The sequence below is a fragment of the Cyprinodon tularosa genome, unplaced genomic scaffold (genome assembly GCF_016077235.1).
Source record: "Cyprinodon tularosa strain WSP-4 unplaced genomic scaffold, ASM1607723v1 ctg194, whole genome shotgun sequence".
Classification (NCBI taxonomy): Eukaryota; Metazoa; Chordata; class Actinopteri; order Cyprinodontiformes; family Cyprinodontidae; genus Cyprinodon; species Cyprinodon tularosa.
This window is the reverse complement of record NW_024038699.1, coordinates 400,928-419,417: the sequence shown is the minus strand read 5'-3', so window position 1 is coordinate 419,417 and position 18,490 is coordinate 400,928. Positions and strand designations below refer to the sequence as shown.

Here is an 18,490-nt window from a genome sequence, read left to right as displayed (position 1 = left end):
CTGTGCTGCCACCTAGTGGAGGCCGCGTAACTTTATCAGACATGTTTATACTCCTGCTGAGGAATTTTGGTTTCAATTCAAAAGCTAGAAAAAATATAAAAATCCTCTTTAGGATTTTAGTCAGCTTTTTTTCAACAATTTGGCTTAATGCCGATGAGAAAGTCCTTAAAATGTGCTTAGGGTCAACAGAAGAGAAATATAATGAATAAATTCAGGCATATTATGTACATTTTGCTACAAGTTTTTTTTTTCTTGTATTCTAAAATTTAAGTTCTGCTGTCATTTTGCATATCTCGGATGTTGCTGCTATTTTCAAATATCTATTACTGTAAAAAGTTGTAAATTGGTTATTTATTCTCCAGGTGCACAGTGTTTATATTGTAAAAACACTTTACAGTACAGTATTTTGGTTTATTTTTTAACTCTTCTCTGTTATTTTGTATACTTTTCTAAGGTCCACATTTGTGTGACAACTTTTGCTATAATCTTCTTGCTGTTGCAACACCAAAATGTCCCTGTTGTGGGACAATAAAGGGATTTTCTATTTTATTCTATTCAAGCAACTGTGTCTGCTGCTCTGCTTTAGTGTTAGGGAGGCCTTGGTTGCTTTAATACCTGCTTTTTTATTTCACTTTTTTTTACTCACCTCTATTGCAATAACCCGCAGATTCTCAACAGGATTTAGGTCAGCCAATAAGCATGCTGATGAAATAAGCACTGAATCAGTATTACAACAGTCGGCTCTTCTTCGTGGTTTTAAAGGATTTCCTGTAACATGGTTGATATTATGGCCAAATTATTGGCTATTGGTGATCCACTGTTGTCTTATCAGTGACTAAAGCAGTTTCTCTTCTTCTCTTTCTTTTTGATATCTGAGCACATGTTTTTAAATGTATTTTAGGTACCAATGTATCAATGATAATATAGTTATTTCTTCCTAACATATAGGTATTTCTCCCAACTGTCTCAAATAATAGTACTTAATCTGATCAAATAACTTGTCACCAGTCTTACTGTGTAATATTTGAGTTGGAGTTAATGACCATCTTTGAGGTTTCTTCTGCATTTTGCCACATCTCTGTTGCTCAATAGCTTAACCCAGTAGGTTCAAACTCAGTCCTTAGGACCCACTGTCCTGCACAATGCTTGCATTCCTTCATCAGCATCCACCACAGGCTGCAAAGGCCTGCTAATCACCCCTTTATTTAAGTCAGGTGTATGGAGGGAAGGGAATGCATAAAACATGCAAAAAAGTGGGTCTTGAGGGCTAAGTTTGAGAACCACTTGCTTAACCTATTCTGCTTGGAGATGTCCTAATGCTCACCAGCCTCCATTGTTCAGCAAGCTCTGCATTAGCTGCTTTTCCATAGCTCAGCACTGAGTAGGTGTAGGTCCTAAAATTTGCTGGACCATCTTCAAAATAATCAAAGCCACCTTGCTCTGATCCAAATAAACTAAATTTGACTTAGGTGCACTCTGATAGTCATGGAAACATGCCAAGAAGATAGATATCGTTGAAAGAATACCACAAGGAATTCATTTTAGTTCTCTACAAGTCATAAAAGAAAAAGTTCTAGTCAGAACAGCGCAACATTGAACAGTCATATATGGGTGAAAACCAACAATGTGCATTGCCTTGAAAGCAATTCCCTCTATAGCATGGACAGGGAAGCTGTTTTGGATCTATTAGAGGCTGCAAAAATCTCAAGACCTGAACAGTTATAACCTTCACCACTAGATCAACACATAAAAAACCACAAGAACTTAATGAAATTAGATGAAAGTATTCTCATGTTTTCAAACGGCCTAGTCAAAGTCCAGACCCAAATACAACTGAGAATCTGTGGCTCGATTCAGGAATGTTTTTCATAGACTTGCTTTGGATTGAAGGATTATTATCCAAAGATAGTCGATGGGCTGCTTCTAGTCCTTACCTAACATTTACCCATGATTTTGAAAACAATCAACAATAGTTACTAAACTATATTAAGGATTGATAAAAATCTATGTAAATAAGAGCCTATGGTGAATAAAAATGTCATGAAAAAGTACGAAGATTTCAGTTACATGAAAGTGTTATTTAAACCTAATAAACAAAACAAAAACAAATAGGATAAAACAGCCTGTTTTACCCGATTTTTGCACCTTATTTGATTACTTTAATCTTTCAGTCATGCATGTACAAAAGTCCTTTGAAATGCTCAATGTCATACAGTTTCCAAATTCCGAGCAGACGGACCTTGTCTAAAACTTCTATAAATAATATAAAATATAATAAATATAATAATAATAATAATCCCAGCAATCTGAACCACTCATAGAATACTATCAGTCTCAAACCAGCTTCAGCTTTAGGGGTGTTTCGTTGCTGAGCTTGCAGCTACATCACCTTGGTTTTCTGGGGGCGCTAAATGAATCAGAACCATGACTCATGAGTTTCCTGATATAACACATCCAATATCTAAAGTAAAGTTCATGATAAAAACAATCACTTACAGGAACAAAGACGTCAACAAACTACTCACCAATGAGCTGTTTGGGATTTTAGCTTTTCAAAGAAAGGGGCAGGAAATAGACCAGGTAATGCTGATGATATGATATCGAGTCTTAGAGCGAAGTAAACATATTTATTTGGATTGTCTGTTGTTTCCAATTTATTGGCATTTTATGTGACTGAAAAAAGTCATTATATAGCACATAGTTGAACTGTTCTAGTTAAAAAGTTCAACTGAAACATCATTAGTTCAACGTTTTATTTTCTTTAGTCCAACTGTTTTTAATGTTCTTTTTTGTTTCTACATTTTTTTTCCTACTTGCTTTGATTCTGTTTTATTTTCCTATATTTTAATCATTTAAAGCACTTTGCATTGTCTTTGTACTGAATTGTGCTATACAAATAAATTTGCCCTGCTAAATATGGTTTTCATGTGAAAAATCTGAAAGGTGTGACACCTATTTGTATTTAGCCTATTCTACCCAGCTACCCCAACATCAAATCCAGTTTGACGAAGTACTTTCTAAAGTCATGTAATTGATAAACTGATTTAATTTGTGATTAATTTCAAAATTACCATGGTGTGAATGTTCCGCTAAACCGACAAGATAGCTATAAGAGCATGAATCAGAGAAGCAGCAGAGTTGGATGTTAATTCTCACTAATAATTACTATGACAAACCAAAAGAGACCTAACCTATAGGGGACACTTTGGCCATTAAAATTACTATTCCAAAAATAGAAATGATTAAACATAAACATTTTCTTTTAGACATCCAACATGCAATGTCTAGGAAATACAAAAAATGCACCCTGAACAAAAAGAAGGAATCCAAATGAGAAGCATGGTGGTGTCAGCATCATGCTGTGGTGGTAATTATCATAATCAGGGATAAGGAAGTTCCTCTGAGGTGATCAATAGCTGAATGGGCCTAAATACAGTTCAATCCTTAAAAGAAACCTGTTCAGAAAGCAAAAAACAGAAGTTTATTCTCCAGCATGATAACTAAAGACTGAGAGCTCCTGGTTTCGACCATGAATGTTAGAGCAGACCATTCAGAATCCAAATCTAGGATATTGTAGAGCTATTTTGATCTGAAAATAATCAATGGGCCAGAAACAATAAAAATTAGTTTCCAAATCAAATTTAAGCCAGAAAGCTAAGAACAAATTATCATAGCAGCTTTAGATTTTTATCAGTAACCTGCTAAAAACCATGCAGCTTTTACATGCTCTACATTTGTGCTCAACTCTAACTAAAGGAAAGTTTGTTACCCTTGCTAGGTATGTTTAACACCAACCTCTAGCCACCATTATTTCTACTTTCATACGGAAATAAAATCCATTAAGATCTTCAACATGTTAGATTAGAAATATGACAGCAACAATTAAGTTGCCAGCTTGCAGATTTTATATTTAAGATGCATTGGAGGGATAAAGCTGCAGCTGATGATCTAATCCAGCTTCCTAAATGTGCCAGTGGGTGTTTTTGTATATGTCATAATAAGAAATACTTTAGTTTTTAATTATATATGAGGTTTATTAATGATAATACCAGTACATCATCAGCTTATTCCTTTAAGATTTCATACATTTTTTTTTTTTTACTAGCTCATTGAGGACTAATTATTAGTATCCGTCTATGACAAACATCTGGATCTGGTGAGCAGCAGAGAGTGCAGCAGGATGCCTGCAGCAACAGAGACATTCAGGGACTCAATGCCAGGAGACAAATCTCTACCGGCGGGGATGGTGAGGAGGGTTTGGCAGATGGAGAGGAGCTGCTTGGAGAGTCCGCCCCCCTCACCTCCCATCAGCAGCATCGTCGGCCTGGTCACCTGAAAGTCTGAACACGGGATAACAGGAATCTGATGCTCCTCTGGATCTGCTCCCACTGTGCCAACCACTTGCCAACCGTGGTCCACGTTCCTCCTCAACATGTCTTCCAGGCTGTCACATCCGTAAACTCCCATGACCTCCATAACGCCTGAGCTAGCTTTGCTGACCACTGGAGACAGCGGGCAACTGTGACGACGACTGCTGATCACCTTGTCCACACCAAGGAAATAAGCAGAGCGAAGGATGGCGCCGAGGTTCATCGGGTCCTGGATCCTGTCCAGGACCAGCCAAACTGGGATGCTGGTGCCACGTGTGTTGGACTCAATGGCATCGGTGAGGAAGCTTAGAGGACTCGCTTGAAGGCACACTCCTTGGTGTACTCCTCCTGAGGACATCTTGTCCAGATCTTTCTTGCTGACCCGACTGATTTGCACCCCTCGCCGATGAGCCTCCTCACATACGGTTAAAACTGAAGTCCTCTGAGAGGTCAAACTGTCTTTAACCAGCAGTTTGTAAGCCTTTCTTCTCCCCTGAGTGAGAGCCATGAGACAGGGAGCAATGCCAAAAACGACTTCACAGGTCTCTGCTGGCTTTGGTCTCAGTTGCCTCTCCTTGTCTGCAGGGAAGTCTTCCAGACACAGTTTCCTGAGCTCAGACGATACCTTGAAGACACCAAAGTTCTCCTTCTGTGATGATAAAATCTCTTTCTTTGAGGATTTACTGTGGGTTGGCCTCCTACGGTCTGACATATCCTCAGATGTGGAAGGTTGATGTGGGACACTGGATTTAATTGGCCCTCTGTGGCGCTTCCTGGCTGCAGCGCCCTGGCCCATGTCCTCTGGGTACAGGAGAGAGGACCTTGCAGACACAAGTCTGCAGACTTTTCTACACCAGACAGGAATAAACCTGTGCTGATGGGAAGAGCAATAGAGCAGCATATTTTGACCTGCCAACAGGTACAAATAAAGCAATTAAATTTCGCTGAAAGGAAACTTGCCTGAAAAGATGTAGTCCACAAATCACCCCATCTAATCATACACCTTACAACGAGAATTGGAGTGCAGGCGCAGACTAATCTTTTTTTCTTTTTAATCTGAACTGCAGACCTCTAAAGCTCTGTCAACATGTGCAAACCATGCTCTGTCAAGTAACTAAAGTTAGTGCCGGATATGACGCCAGACCTTTCAAGTTAAAGTTAAAAGCTGCTGATAATATTTCATTTGCAAATCATATGTGCAGGAATCAAACTTCTAAAATTATTAGCAAATCTTTACGAGAGAAACAACTATTAAATAAAGTAACTAAATCAAAGAAGGAACTATCACAGAAGTTATAAAGGGAAAAACACGCTAATTTCATCCATTCTAGAAAAACATAAAAACAGTTAAATACAAAAATTAAGAAATATTTTTTTACTTTTCATTTTCTCTAAAGATGATCAATAATAAATTAAAGCAATGCCTCTCCACTCTGTTAGATCAAATAAATAACTGCTGAAAATCACCTATAAACCAGTATTACACAATTGTGATTTATGTTATTATAATTTGTTGATAACAAAAAATAGATATGTACAAATGAATGGAATTTTTTTGTTATTTCCAGCTCGTTTTTTTTTTTTTTTTTTTTTTTTTTTTTTCTTTAAGTGGGCGCATATTGATTCACATTTTATTTTGAAAGTCATTGCTCCACTCTACCATTTTCGGTCACAACACTAGCTTGAGCTTGACACGCATGTCGCAATGGGAAAATTGACGTCGTCCCCCGTGGCTACGTCACTTCCCGGAAGGGCAACGCTAGCAACGCGGAAGCGTTGAGAAAAAAACAAATAACCGTTTAATTTTGATCGGTATTGGGAGGTTAAGGAGACACATAAACACCGTTTGACTTCTCGGTTTTTTGACTTTGACGAAGATTCTGGTTTAAGGTGAGTGGGATGAGGTTCGGTGTATCAAGTTAGAAAGGACCAGAACCGAATCAAACGGCTAAAATCTAACTTCAGGCCTTTTGGTCACATTACTAACTGCTGACCAACATTCGGCTTATGATTTAAGTTTAATAATAGAGTTAATGTTAAGGAAATTTGTTTTAGAAAGCGGTTTAAAGTAATTTTAAACAGGTAACTCCTTAGTTAACGTTTGGTCATGGTGGACAGACCGAGTTAAAAAGGAAATCCCCTCTTTTCTTTTTTTAAAACTACCTACAGCTTGTGGTTGTGTCATTAATCCTCCGGTAAAATACAGGGGAACTTTTACACTTTCACGTTTCAGCTATAAAACCAACCCAAAGTCTTTAACTCCCGGACAAATAAACGATATTTATATTTTGGTGGGTGAATAGAGACGTTTTAAAAATTATGTTTGAAACAAGATGCTGCTTCTTAGAAACAGTTGTAATAATTTTAAGGCTTCTAAGCTTTTTTTTTAACGGTCAATATTGTGTTAAAAAAATGTTTTATTATCAAACTGTACTTTTTGGGGGTTTATTGTGATATTAAAGGCTAATATAATAAAATTCAAATATTCTGAAATACATTTGTTGCACAAATTGAGTTAAGGTTTAGAACTAAAGGAACACCACCCTTTACTTAAAGTTTTGAAACAAAACATTTTAACTATAGTTGGCAAGCTGTCTGCCTGTTTAAGGTTGAATAGTTTCTGTTATCGTGTTGTATAAACATGATAAAGTTATTTTGATTGTAATTCTGCTCAATCTTTACACATTTAAACATGATCTGTGGGATCACATCACATCCAGACATGTAGAAAATCTTTTGTGGCTCGGTCTTGTTCTCTGTGGCCTAACAAAGAAAAAAAAAAAACTGGCCTTCAAAGACTTTCCTCTGGTTGTAATGATGTCATTGGTCAGGCGAGGAATGACTCATTGCACATGCACAAAAAAGTTACAGGTTATTTATTAATTCTGTTTTGCTTTATTTTTACTTTTACAATCGTTGCTTGTAGCCTATGACCCTCTATATATGCCTTACAATATAGTATCAATACAATAGCAGTTGCATTTATGAAAACCAGTTTAATTTGTGAACACTTTTCACACTGCCCTCCTTTTTTCTATTTACATTTTTTTAGTTTTTAGACCATTCTTCAATTTCTATCTTTACACAGATGGAGTTCCTGTTTGGGAAGAGGAAGACCCCGGAGGAGATGCTGAGGCAGAACCAGAGGGCGCTCAACCGAGCCATGAGAGAGCTGGACCGCGAGCGGATGAAATTGGAGCAGCAGGAGAAGAAAATTATTGCAGACATCAAGAAAATGGCAAAGCAGGGACAAATGGTGAGCAAAAAGGAAGAAGAAACAGCCAGGTGGGAGCAGCTGGACTGCAGGGTTCAGGCTCGACTTTTTGGTCAAACGGGAAAAGAGCCAAAAGCTGATTGTTAGCGGGTCAACCTGGTTTTTAAAAAACTTGGTTTTCAGGGGGGAAGCGGTTAAAGATGTATAGATTAGTGACGATCAGTTGGGCAAATGGAGAGAAATAGATTTTCTTTATTCATCAGTTGTATCAAAACTAGAAATTCCAATATTTGGTTTCCCTGAATGCATCAACTGACAGTATGATTCACATTTTTTATTTAAATGAACATAAATAAATGTTAGAAAATACACTTTGATTGCTGGATAAGAATTATTGGGTATTTTCTTCATTTTTAAAATTTTGTTAATTAAAATGTTTGTTTCGTTTTATTTATTATAAAATCCGAGATCAGGCCTACACAAATATTTTTATAATCAGTTCATTTCATACTAAACTTTGTGTGCTATCAATCTGCAGGACGCAGTGAAGATCATGGCCAAGGACTTGGTGCGCACGCGGCGTTACGTTAAGAAGTTCATCATGATGAAAGCCAACATTCAAGCCGTCAGCCTAAAGATCCAGACCCTTAAGTCTAACAACAGCATGGCACAGGCGATGAAAGGCGTCACCAAAGCCATGGCCACCATGAACAGACAGGTCCGTGCATCACAGCCTCTGATAAGTGAAGGAAAATAACATCACTTCTTCCTGTGCTAATGACTATCACCTTTTCCTGACTCCCTCAGCTGAAGCTCCCTCAGATTCAGAAGATCATGATGGAGTTTGAAAAACAGAGCGAGCTAATGGATATGAAGGAGGAGATGATGAACGACGCTATTGATGACGCCATGGGGGATGAGGATGATGAAGAGGAGAGGTGAGGGACTTCAGTTAGCATCCTCTGCATAAACAGCCATACCCAAACTAAACAAACATAATAGATTAAGTCAAAAGTGATAATTTCAAACATTTCTTACTTGTTTTAGGTTCGCGTCTACTTAGCATATAGACTATAAAATAGTGGTAAAGGCTCTTTTGGCTGATTTGAGAATTTAAAAGAATGTCTTCCCTTTGGATTTATGTGGTTTATTTGAGTTGCTGCTTGCAAAGATCAGATTCAGAATCAGAAATACTTTAATAATCCCAGAGGGAAATTACTTTGAGAGCCCCTGTAAAAATCCAGTTGTATCCAACATAGCTGTGTCTTTGCTCAAAATCTGTATTGATAATACTTCAAGTTTTGCTATTATATAATGAAGGGAACAGAACATTTCAAGGGTTTTGTTTTACTTTAATCCAAAAGAAAAATTTGTCTAGAAACATGATAAATATTTACTAAGACAACAGCCTATACACCCATACCTCCTGTTATTGTATTCCACCAATAGAAATGGATTCCTTACACTGCAAACTAGATATTCTAAGCTTTTTAGCCAAGCTTGCTGATAAATAAAGTTTAGTGGAAGGAAAAACTAAGATAGAGAAATATTCATAATAAGTAGGTAGAACTGCAGCCTTTGTTAATTTGAAATAAACCCTGGACTTGTACTACAGCAGGATTCAGCACCTGCCCAGGAGGCACAGGAGGGGTCATCCTTTATAAAGAACTTTAATAATCAAACTGTCTTCTCAGACTTTGGCTGCAGAACTGGAACAAGTTAGACTTAACTACATTTAAAAGGGTAGTGATAAAATTTGCTTCAAGGGCAAACCACTGAGCTTAAAACTTAGAGAAGCCAAAGTCAGGCTTTTGCTAAACAAAAATCAATGAAATTGATGGATATTCATTGTAATGTGTGTGTGGGGTGGGTCATCTGTTGTGACTGGTCCATAGTGTTTCACCCCTTTTAAAGTCAACTCAGCTATCAAACAGGAAATATCAGAACACTTCATGGTTTTTGCTTGCAGGGCTTTTGGATGTAAGGTTGTTTTTAAGGGTTATTTTTTGTTAGCTGTGAACAATAATAATTCATAACAGAAATCATTTTATTCAGTTTTTAAATTAAGATACTAAAATTGGATTTTTTTTTTAGCAACAGTGAAATAAATACTGTTAAAAAGCAAACCAGCTTGTTTTTAATCTTCTCTTTGCCTCCCCCTCAGTGACGCCATCGTCTCCCAAGTCCTGGACGAGCTTGGTCTTAATCTGTCTGACGAACTATCAAGTAAGAAAAACCCTCCAATCAGTAGCATCTCAAATTTTTCAATGTTGTTTTTCCCGCGTTACTTGAATCCATTGCGTTTCTTTTTCTGCTGCAGATCTGCCGAGCACCGGGGGAAGCCTTTCTGTGGCCGGAGGAAAGAAAGCCGAGCCTCAGGCTGCTCTGGCCGACGCAGACGCAGACCTGGAGGAGCGTCTGAATAACCTGCGGAGAGACTAAACGCGCAGGAACTGTCTGAGAGGCGCAGTTTGGCGAGGGTCATCATTACAAACGAACTCTAATCTCTGCGTTTAGATCCTTTCGGAGGCATAAGTGGCCGGCTTTCAGCAGGCGGTTCTATAAGGTGTATGGCTTTCTGTTTGAGGTGTTTTCTTTTATTGTATGTGCAATGTATCTTATTATTACAAGGGTCATCCTCCTTCATAGGTCCAGAAAACTCTTTTCTGCATTTTGACTCTGACGAATGATACAGATCATCTGTACATACCGACTTCTTAAAGCACGATGTATTTACAGTTAAAATCAACACTAATTACAGAATATTCAAGGAAACCCTATAGAAATATTAAAGGTTAAATTTTATATGACTGGCATGTAAATGTGTCGGTACATTTTGTACAGGAGGTGGGTTTGGTGTTTTGTTTTTCTATCCATATTAAAACGTTATCAGCATTTTTATTGTCCTTAAGTGTTGGAGATTCTAGTTAAAATAAAAAAAGATGGTTTATTATTATTATTACTGACATTTGAAAAGGAAAGCTATGTTCTGGAAGACACTCCTGGTGATTCTTTAATTGGCGTTTATGAGATCTGCAGCATCCTCACTATAAATAGCAGTCAGTGGTGTTTTTGTTTATTTCTCTGAGAAATTTTGTTTTTGGATTTATTGAATAAATATTTGTTTCCAGTATACTGGGAAATGAATCAGTTCCACTTTTGTTTTAGAGACATCCATTATTAATAAAGTTGGTTTATAGTTTGGGGCTCTCACCTTCAGATCAAAGTTTTTCCATCCAAACAAGTGGACACAAGGTTCCTTTTATTCACCTGAGGGGCTTTTTATGACAATCATTGATTGTCCCTTTGTATTTTTCTTCAGTTTATCAGGTTAAAAGGTTGAAATCCAAACATTCGTTGCATTTTGCAATCTGGTGCCATAAAGCTCAGACACCTCAGCTCTTGATATGCCCAGAATTTTGCTTTAAATTAAATTTTTACAACTTTCTGAAGGGTAAATTTAGAAGGTGGAAGTTTGATTTAGACCATCAATCCATATGTACACCCAAAACAAAACAGTTGGTAGTAGTAGTTCATTAAATTGAGATTAAAATAATGATTTAACTAACATGAAAAAGGAAATCAGGGGAAATGCCTCAGAAAAGAAGTTTAACCCTTGGAAAAAAAAACTACAATATTAACATTATTAGAAGTATTTGCAGAGAAACTATGATATCCTATTTCAAATTATTTTCCTTTATACCTCATAGGGTACTCCCATATGGTTTAAATGTATTCCTCAAATAAATTACAGCTTTCAGTTAACGCCCTTAGCAAACAAACTGATACCTTTAGAAAGTAGAGGTGAAAAATCAGACCTTTAAAACCAGTGAAGTGTTCATCAGGACAAGTTCAAATTCCTGAAAATGTAGACAGAATATTTATAGGGGGAGTGGTGGCCTATTGGTTAGAGCTTGGAATCACGAGGTTCTGAGTTTGAGCCCCTCTCATTCCCTCAGACTGCTACTGAGTCTCTGAGCAAGACCCTTAACCTGCGATCGCTCCATGGGCGCCCCACGATGGCAGCCCACTGCTCCACAAGGGGATGGGTTAAATACAGAGGTAAATTTCTGCAACATGAGATCAATACATTTTGTTATTTACATTCCCTAGAGAAATAAAATGTATGATTATTTACTTATGGGGAAATCTATCTTTTGTTTTTGCCTCTAGTGGCCTTAATTTTGGCTGGAAAGTAGGGAGTGAAATGTGAGTGCTCTACCCCTTCACAAATTATACATATATTAAAGACAAAATATGTGTCATAGACATGAATTTTATTCCAAAAAAATTAACTGTCAAAACTGTCAATTTGTCAACGTACAATCAGAGCAATATTGTATGTACTGAATATTTCCAACATTAAATAATAAAAAAATAACAGCAATGTTTTATTTACATTTGTTTCTGAAAGTTATGTACAAAGAAAACTTTTAATTTTATTTCCAAACCTTGCTTTGATGACAGAACGGGTGGAGCAACCAAGAGAGAAACCTATGGTTGTGATCATGAGCGAGATTAGCTCAGAGGAGACGGGCGGCGCCTTTGAAAGCGTACCAGCAGCTAGAACTACAACAGAAAGCCTTTTAATCACCTAAAACATCTCCGACTGAGCAGAGCAATGCATGCACATAACTTGGCTATTATTACTGGATGCAAATGTGCTTTTAAGGTTGGAAACTGAACAGAAATCACCTGTAAGCACAGCTGTCTGATTTTATAAAAATCATGCTTTCATGTAGAACTTCTTTAGTTTTAGTAACCCAGTGGGAAGAAAAGATTCTTCTTTTTGCAACAGGTAAGCAGTGCATGCAGCTCACATGAAAAATAAACCAGTTTCCCAAGTGTTGTCACTTTTTATACTGTTTTCAAGAACAACCCCTCAGATCATCTGTTTCTTTATGCTGAATTGGCTTATGATTATTCTATATATAGTCATGCTGTTTGAAAACCCTTATATCACAGTTAACATCGATAAAATCGTATTAAATTTGTGTGCAAACAGTAATAGCAACACGGCACTGAACAGTCGAGTTTTGACTTTTTTTCCACTTAGGCAAGGAGAAAAGCTAATCACAGCATTAACAATGTGGCTGGACTGTTTGTGATGAAGAATTAAGCTCCTCTTTGTGTAAACTGAGGACAAAGTTTCGCCCCAACATGCTCAGGATGAGAACCCTTTTTACATCAGAACATTACGTATCAAACCCGACTGAAACTCAAACTTGGAGCGATAGAAAAAATAATTCTTATGGCACATTTTGAACAAAAACATGCTCTGAACTCTTGAATGAACAGCTGCTAACATGTCACCTATATTCCTGCCTCGTTTTATTCAGGTTTTCTCCAGGAAATTATTTACTTTGTGGGTTACCAACATAATCCCCCAGAACCAATTTGTAAACTTTTTTTTCTTTTTAAATTCAGGCTGGGGGTAGCAGCATCCTGCTCTCAATGTGGTTCAGCCTTCACTTCCGACAAGTTCGGTGAGGCGTGTGTTTCTTGGGAACCTCGATCCGGCATCGGCTTCGTTCGTCCAGCCAGGGCAGCTCGAAGTTCCTGGAGTGGAAATAAATAAATCGTATCAATTTCCAAACTTATGGTTAAACGAACTTGTAAGAATAACGTTTGCTTTTTAGTCATTTGGCATTTCAAAGGTAGGTAAAGATAAAGAAGACAGGGATCAGCTTTCATGTAAGTTTTGGGAAAGATTTCATAAAAGCCTCAAATTTCCAGGAGTTATGTTTTAAAGTTGAATAAAATGCAGTTTAAGCTTTTTCTTTTTTATATAAAAATAAAGACAGAATTTAAGAGGATTTTCTTAGCAAAATACTAAAACAAATGGCATTTTTTAAAAACCTGCTCATTAAAAAGCTGTTTTTATAAGAATTAAAACAAGTAAAAATCATGAAATACTGGCCTTTTTCTAAAAAAAAAAAAAAAAGATCAGAGATAATGTTTTTTGTTTTTTTAACCCAATGAAAATAATGTTGCTGAAATGAAATGTAATCAGAATTTAACTTTAAGACAAAGTCTTTTATGATTTATGACTGCTTATCTAATCATTAGTTACTAACAAATTTAGATCAAAATAAAGAAATCTAATAAAGCTGCGGTTAAAATCCTTCCCCCCAGTACCTCTAAGACTTAATAACCATCACTGCTACCAACAACCTTAATAAGTTGTTATATTCATGCTGATTTTGCACAGTTTCTATCTTAGTCAGTTAAATAAAATGCTGCTGACATTTTGCACATCTCTGATGTTTCTGCTATTTTCAAATATCCATTACTGTAAAAATGTCCTGTAAAAATGTCCATGTAGCTGGAAATTGGTTATTTATTCTCCAGTTGCACAGTATTTATATTGTTAAAACACTTTACTGTACTGTATTTTATTGCTTATTTTTTTAACTCCTCACTAGAATGTTATTCTTACACATTTTTCCTAAGGTCCATATTTGTGTGACCATTTTTTTATATAATCTTTGCTGCTGTAAACACCAGAATATCCCCATTGTGGGACAATAAAGGTATTTTCCATTCTAGTCTATTCTAAATACTGCTGTTATATTGGTTTGACATGTATTTTTTTTAAATAACATCAAGCAAAGTTAAAGCTCATCATATATAAATATTAGCTAAAACATATACATACACACATATATATATATATATATATATATATATATATATATATATATATATATATATATATATATATATATATATAGACACAAAATCTTTTTTTTCACAGTTAGTATGGGCTTAAATTCACTGTTAATAAAAGTAGATAAAAAAAAAAACAATCTTATATAACCTTTTCAATACAGGTCTTAAGCAGGGGTACAGTTTACAAATAAACCAAACACCAAAAACCCTGGTGACTTACTGCTGGGAGAGTCTGGGCAGCGGCCGACCAAATGCAACCACAGGTAAGAATGGAGTGATGACTATCGCTTCAACTAGAACAGACAGAAGGGTTTCATTTCAAGATGAATCCAATAAATTGTTCTATACAGAAGCCTTAACTCTGCTATGGTGGTACCGTCTTCAGTGTCGGGGTAGAAGGACGACAGCTCGGGCTCCGTTTCCTGGACGATCTTCTTTCTGTTCATGCGCTGTTGCAGACGCTGGAACATGCGCTGCTCCCGAATTCGCTGGATATCCCATCTGAAAACATTTAAGGAGCAACTGCTAATTAAAAAAAATAAAACATGCCGCAGGAGGACGATTTGAAGAAAATGAAACGAGATAGACATTAGATGAAGAGTTTAGAAGGGGCAGACTATTCACTTTTATATTTAAGTCCAAGTCTTAAAAAGTTTTCTTTTTAATGCCAATTTAAAGAGTAAATTCAACAAGAATTGATGTTGATAAACTATATAACCAGTAACACATAGCCCCACCCTTACTTAAACGTTTATTAAACACATGGAATGTCCATTGATGCTTGATAGCCTAAACATGATCAGGTTTCTTCAATAATATTGTAATAACTTATTTAAACAATTTAAGCTAAAGTCCTGTTTAAATTTTATATTTCATTTGAAAAGAACACTATTTTTGCCCAAGGGTACTAACCTACATGGACCATTTCCCACTAAATGCATTATCAGGTCTGTTGTTGTTACCTTTTCCTCCTCTTCTCGTCCAGCTCCAGCTTTGCGTGGCGTTTCAGAAACGCGCCGTCATCCAGCGGCTTGAGGTGAGCAAAAGGTCACACGTTTTATTAAAGCCTGAAATGCTCTCAGACCAAAGAGGAGACAATTTAAAAATGTTCCCTTTCAACTTTTTTCTCACCTCATGGATATTACTGGCATCCTCATCCAAAGGCTCTATGTGGTTTTCCCTCCAAGAGGGGACTACCACGCAGGAAGATAAAAAAAGGAGGGAAGTTATTCATAGATTGTGCATCCAGCAGTTTGGATTGCTAAAGTGATAGAAGTTGGGATTTAGGTTAGGCTTACAAACAATCAGCATATCATGAACTACATGAGGAGTCCACTCACTGGCCACCTCTTCCTCCTTTTTAGGGGAAGTCTCACGCAGAGGGGACAGAGGAGGTTGGTTCCAGCAACAGAGATACATCTCTGTGGTTGACATGAAGGGCAGGTCCTCCATCTGGCAGCTCAGCTCAGGCTCCTCTTTACAGGGAAGCAAAACGTCTCTTTCTGCACCGGACCTGCCTGGAACAGACTTCTCTGGGGTTTCCTTACTCCGCAGCTCTCTTTGGTTGGGAGACCCGGGCTCCGTCTCAGACTTCTGGGGGCTGAGTTTTGCACTTTTAGCACGAGATTTTTGAACCTTCGGATCCGTGAAGCAAGATTTCCTGTACGTGCAACAACCGTTATTTTTAAACACGCAACACACAATGTTAAAAGTGTCTTTTATTTTGTTTATTTTACCTCTTTTGACCTTTGCTGAATGGCAGAGGAGTGGCTGCGTTGGGCTGTGGACTTTCCTCCATGTCCAGGTCCCATATGTCTTCTTTGTCAGGTGTCCACGTCTCGAGGGGCTGAAAAAGGCGCTTATCACGGGGCACATCCTTCCTTGTGAGCTGGAGGCGACGTTCCATTCGCTCAATGCGTGCAAGCAACTGTAGATAAAAAAGTGAAAGTTGATTAAACATATGTGGGATATAAAAGCTGCTAGAATAAATAAATTTCACGCACCATCTCCTTATCAGCCTTGAGTTCATCAATCTCCTTCTCCTTGGATTGCAGCTGTTGCTGCTGCTGTTCAATGAGGTCAAGCTGTAGGAGGAGAATCTGTCGGAGGCAGTTGGCCTGTGCATGCGGACTGGCAGGGGTCTTCCGGATGTTCTTCCACTTTCCTTCAGATGAGAGTTCAATGGAAGCAGTCCCGAGAACTCCAGGAACAACCCCTTTGGTGCCATCATCAGCACCAGCATCCTTTGAATTATTGTTCACCGCCATCTGAGGGTTATCCATGCTGTCAACAGAGAGGGGTTTACCTTTCACCGGGGTTCCCTCACCCCCCATTGGTCTGACAGGGGACGTTATCCCCACCTGTTTGTCTCCCTGAACCGTTTCTGGAGCTGTGGCAGCAAGTGCGACTTCGCTTGTCATGAAACTCTGATCTAAGTTTTTCGATCTGCTTGGGATCTCCCCCCTGCGAACGTCCTGGACATCAATAACAAAGTCGCAGGGCTCGCTCTTGACGCTCACGGTGTTGACCACGAAGTCTTCCGTGTCAGCCTTACTTTTAAATGCCGGTTGTAGAAAGTGTTTGGATCTCAGAGTCATGGCGAACACGACCACTTCTCATCCTGCAGCTCCACACCGACTCCCCATGTGGACGCAACAGCTGCAAAAAAAAAAAAGAGAGCAAACATCAGTCAATATACAGATATTTGTATAACAGACGCCCTGCTTTGTGTATTAGTCCCGAAAGAACGACAAACATTTAAAAGGAAATATTCTGCCAAATTAGAGTGTGCATCTTTTAAAAAATCTCGTACCGGGTTTGAAATGTTATACTTTGTCGTGTTCGGTCTGCGATACAAAAACTCAGAAGCAAACCTTTTACTTATAAAAGAATATAACCTCGTATTTCTCCAGCAGGGCAGACATTTTATAACTGGTTCTTCGGGAGTGGCTCTGTAGGACACAGGCAGCAGCAGCCAAGCTCCTCCATTTTGGTTCTCATGAAAAACAATAACAGCCAGCTAGCTGGCTAACGTTAGCCTCTCTTTTATAGAGCAAATTGTATCCCCGAGGCGAACAGCGTGTAATAACTAGGTCTTAACAGTCGACTTAAACCCCAACCGCTTTTATTAACATGTTCCAACGGCTCTCTATCTTACCTCGACCATATCAAGAGTGGGGCTTCAGGTTGTCTTCATGTTCCCTCCTCAAGACTTGTTTTAAAACGCCGACTACGGCGCATGCGCAAACGGTTGGATGGCCATTTCTCGAGTTTTGGAAGCTTTATTCCGAATGTCACCGCTAGGAGGAGTACAAGCAGGCCGGTATGCTGCATTATTTAAGCGATGACGCAATACTGTTACATATCTACGGAAGAGGATTAGGGACACTGAAAAAAACAAAAAAGTTATCTGATTTTTAAATTTTATTTCAGTATAATATGAGAAAAAAGGCAGACTTTAATTTAAAAAACTCTGACTTCAATTTGAGATTTCTGACTTTCATCTCAGAATTCAGATTTTTTTCTCAGAATTCTGACTTTTTTCTTAGAATTCTGACTTTAATCTCAGAATTATGAATCTGAATGTAGATGGGCACCATGAATGAAGAGATGTGGGAGCACTCAGCTTCACTGACAAAGATGTGTATTGTTTGGGAGGGCCAGTTACACATTGGTGGAAAATGACGAAATTATGCAACTTTTTACTTCTCTGAGGGGTCCCCGGTGATGAATTCTGAGATTAAAGTCAGAGTTCTATGGAAAAAAAATCAGAAATCTGAGATTAAAGTCAAGTCTGTGAAAAAAAAAGTCAGAATTCTGAGATTAAAGTCAGAATTCTGAGATTAAAGTCAGAAATCTGAGAAAAAAGTCAGAATTCTCAGAATAAAGTCACAATTCTGAGATTAAAGTCAGAATTCTAAGGAAAAAAAACTGAATTCTGAGATTAAAGTAAGAAGTCTGAGAAAAAAAGTCAGAATTCTGAGATTAAAGTCAAATCTGAGAAAAAAAAGTCAGAATTCTGAGATTAAAGTCAGAATTCTGTGATTAAAATCACTGAAATAATATTTAAAAATCAGTTAACTTTTTTATTTTTTCAGTATCCCTAATCCTCTTCCGTACATATCCCTGTTGTGACTTGATAGTGTTTTTTCCTGAGTTTTCCTGAGTTTTTTTCTGAGATTAAAGTCAGAATTCTGACTTTAATCTCAGAATTCAGACTTTTTTCCCATATTAA

At 37.6% G+C, this 18,490-nt stretch overlaps 3 protein-coding genes across 5 annotated transcripts; 1 reads left to right on the top strand and 2 right to left on the bottom strand.

Annotated features, from left to right (window-relative positions):
* Positions 1 to 4,013: 4,013 nt before the first annotated feature.
* Positions 4,014 to 5,479, bottom strand: mrm1 (mitochondrial rRNA methyltransferase 1 homolog (S. cerevisiae)). Its single transcript, XM_038283443.1, has 2 exons — positions 5,379 to 5,479; positions 4,014 to 5,279 (listed from the first exon to the last, which is right to left on the bottom strand). Exon 2 carries the CDS (start codon positions 5,269 to 5,271, stop codon positions 4,135 to 4,137), a length of 1,137 nt encoding a protein of 378 aa, XP_038139371.1. The 5' UTR covers positions 5,272 to 5,279; positions 5,379 to 5,479; the 3' UTR covers positions 4,014 to 4,134.
* A 622-nt stretch (positions 5,480 to 6,101) lies between these two features.
* chmp2a (charged multivesicular body protein 2A) lies at positions 6,102 to 10,731 on the top strand. The gene is made up of 6 exons (XM_038283455.1): positions 6,102 to 6,260; positions 7,459 to 7,626; positions 8,123 to 8,302; positions 8,392 to 8,522; positions 9,749 to 9,810; positions 9,905 to 10,731. The coding sequence occupies exons 2-6, from the start codon at positions 7,459 to 7,461 to the stop codon at positions 10,024 to 10,026; spliced, it is 663 nt and encodes a 220-aa protein (XP_038139383.1). The 5' UTR covers positions 6,102 to 6,260; the 3' UTR covers positions 10,027 to 10,731.
* A 2,267-nt stretch (positions 10,732 to 12,998) lies between these two features.
* msl1b (MSL complex subunit 1b) lies at positions 12,999 to 17,526 on the bottom strand. 3 transcript variants are annotated; one of them, XM_038283451.1, is made up of 9 exons: positions 17,414 to 17,526; positions 16,260 to 16,914; positions 15,993 to 16,183; positions 15,555 to 15,916; positions 15,388 to 15,449; positions 15,219 to 15,286; positions 14,633 to 14,757; positions 14,477 to 14,549; positions 12,999 to 13,143 (listed from the first exon to the last, which is right to left on the bottom strand). In XM_038283451.1, exons 2-9 carry the CDS (start codon positions 16,851 to 16,853, stop codon positions 13,053 to 13,055), a joined length of 1,566 nt encoding a protein of 521 aa, XP_038139379.1. In that variant the 5' UTR covers positions 16,854 to 16,914; positions 17,414 to 17,526; the 3' UTR covers positions 12,999 to 13,052. The 3 variants fall into 3 exon arrangements, with proteins under 3 accessions (XP_038139379.1, XP_038139381.1, XP_038139382.1); XM_038283453.1 differs by having other exon boundaries at positions 15,388 to 15,452; positions 15,597 to 15,916; XM_038283454.1 differs by having other exon boundaries at positions 15,597 to 15,916.
* Between the last annotated feature and the right edge of the window lie 964 nt (positions 17,527 to 18,490).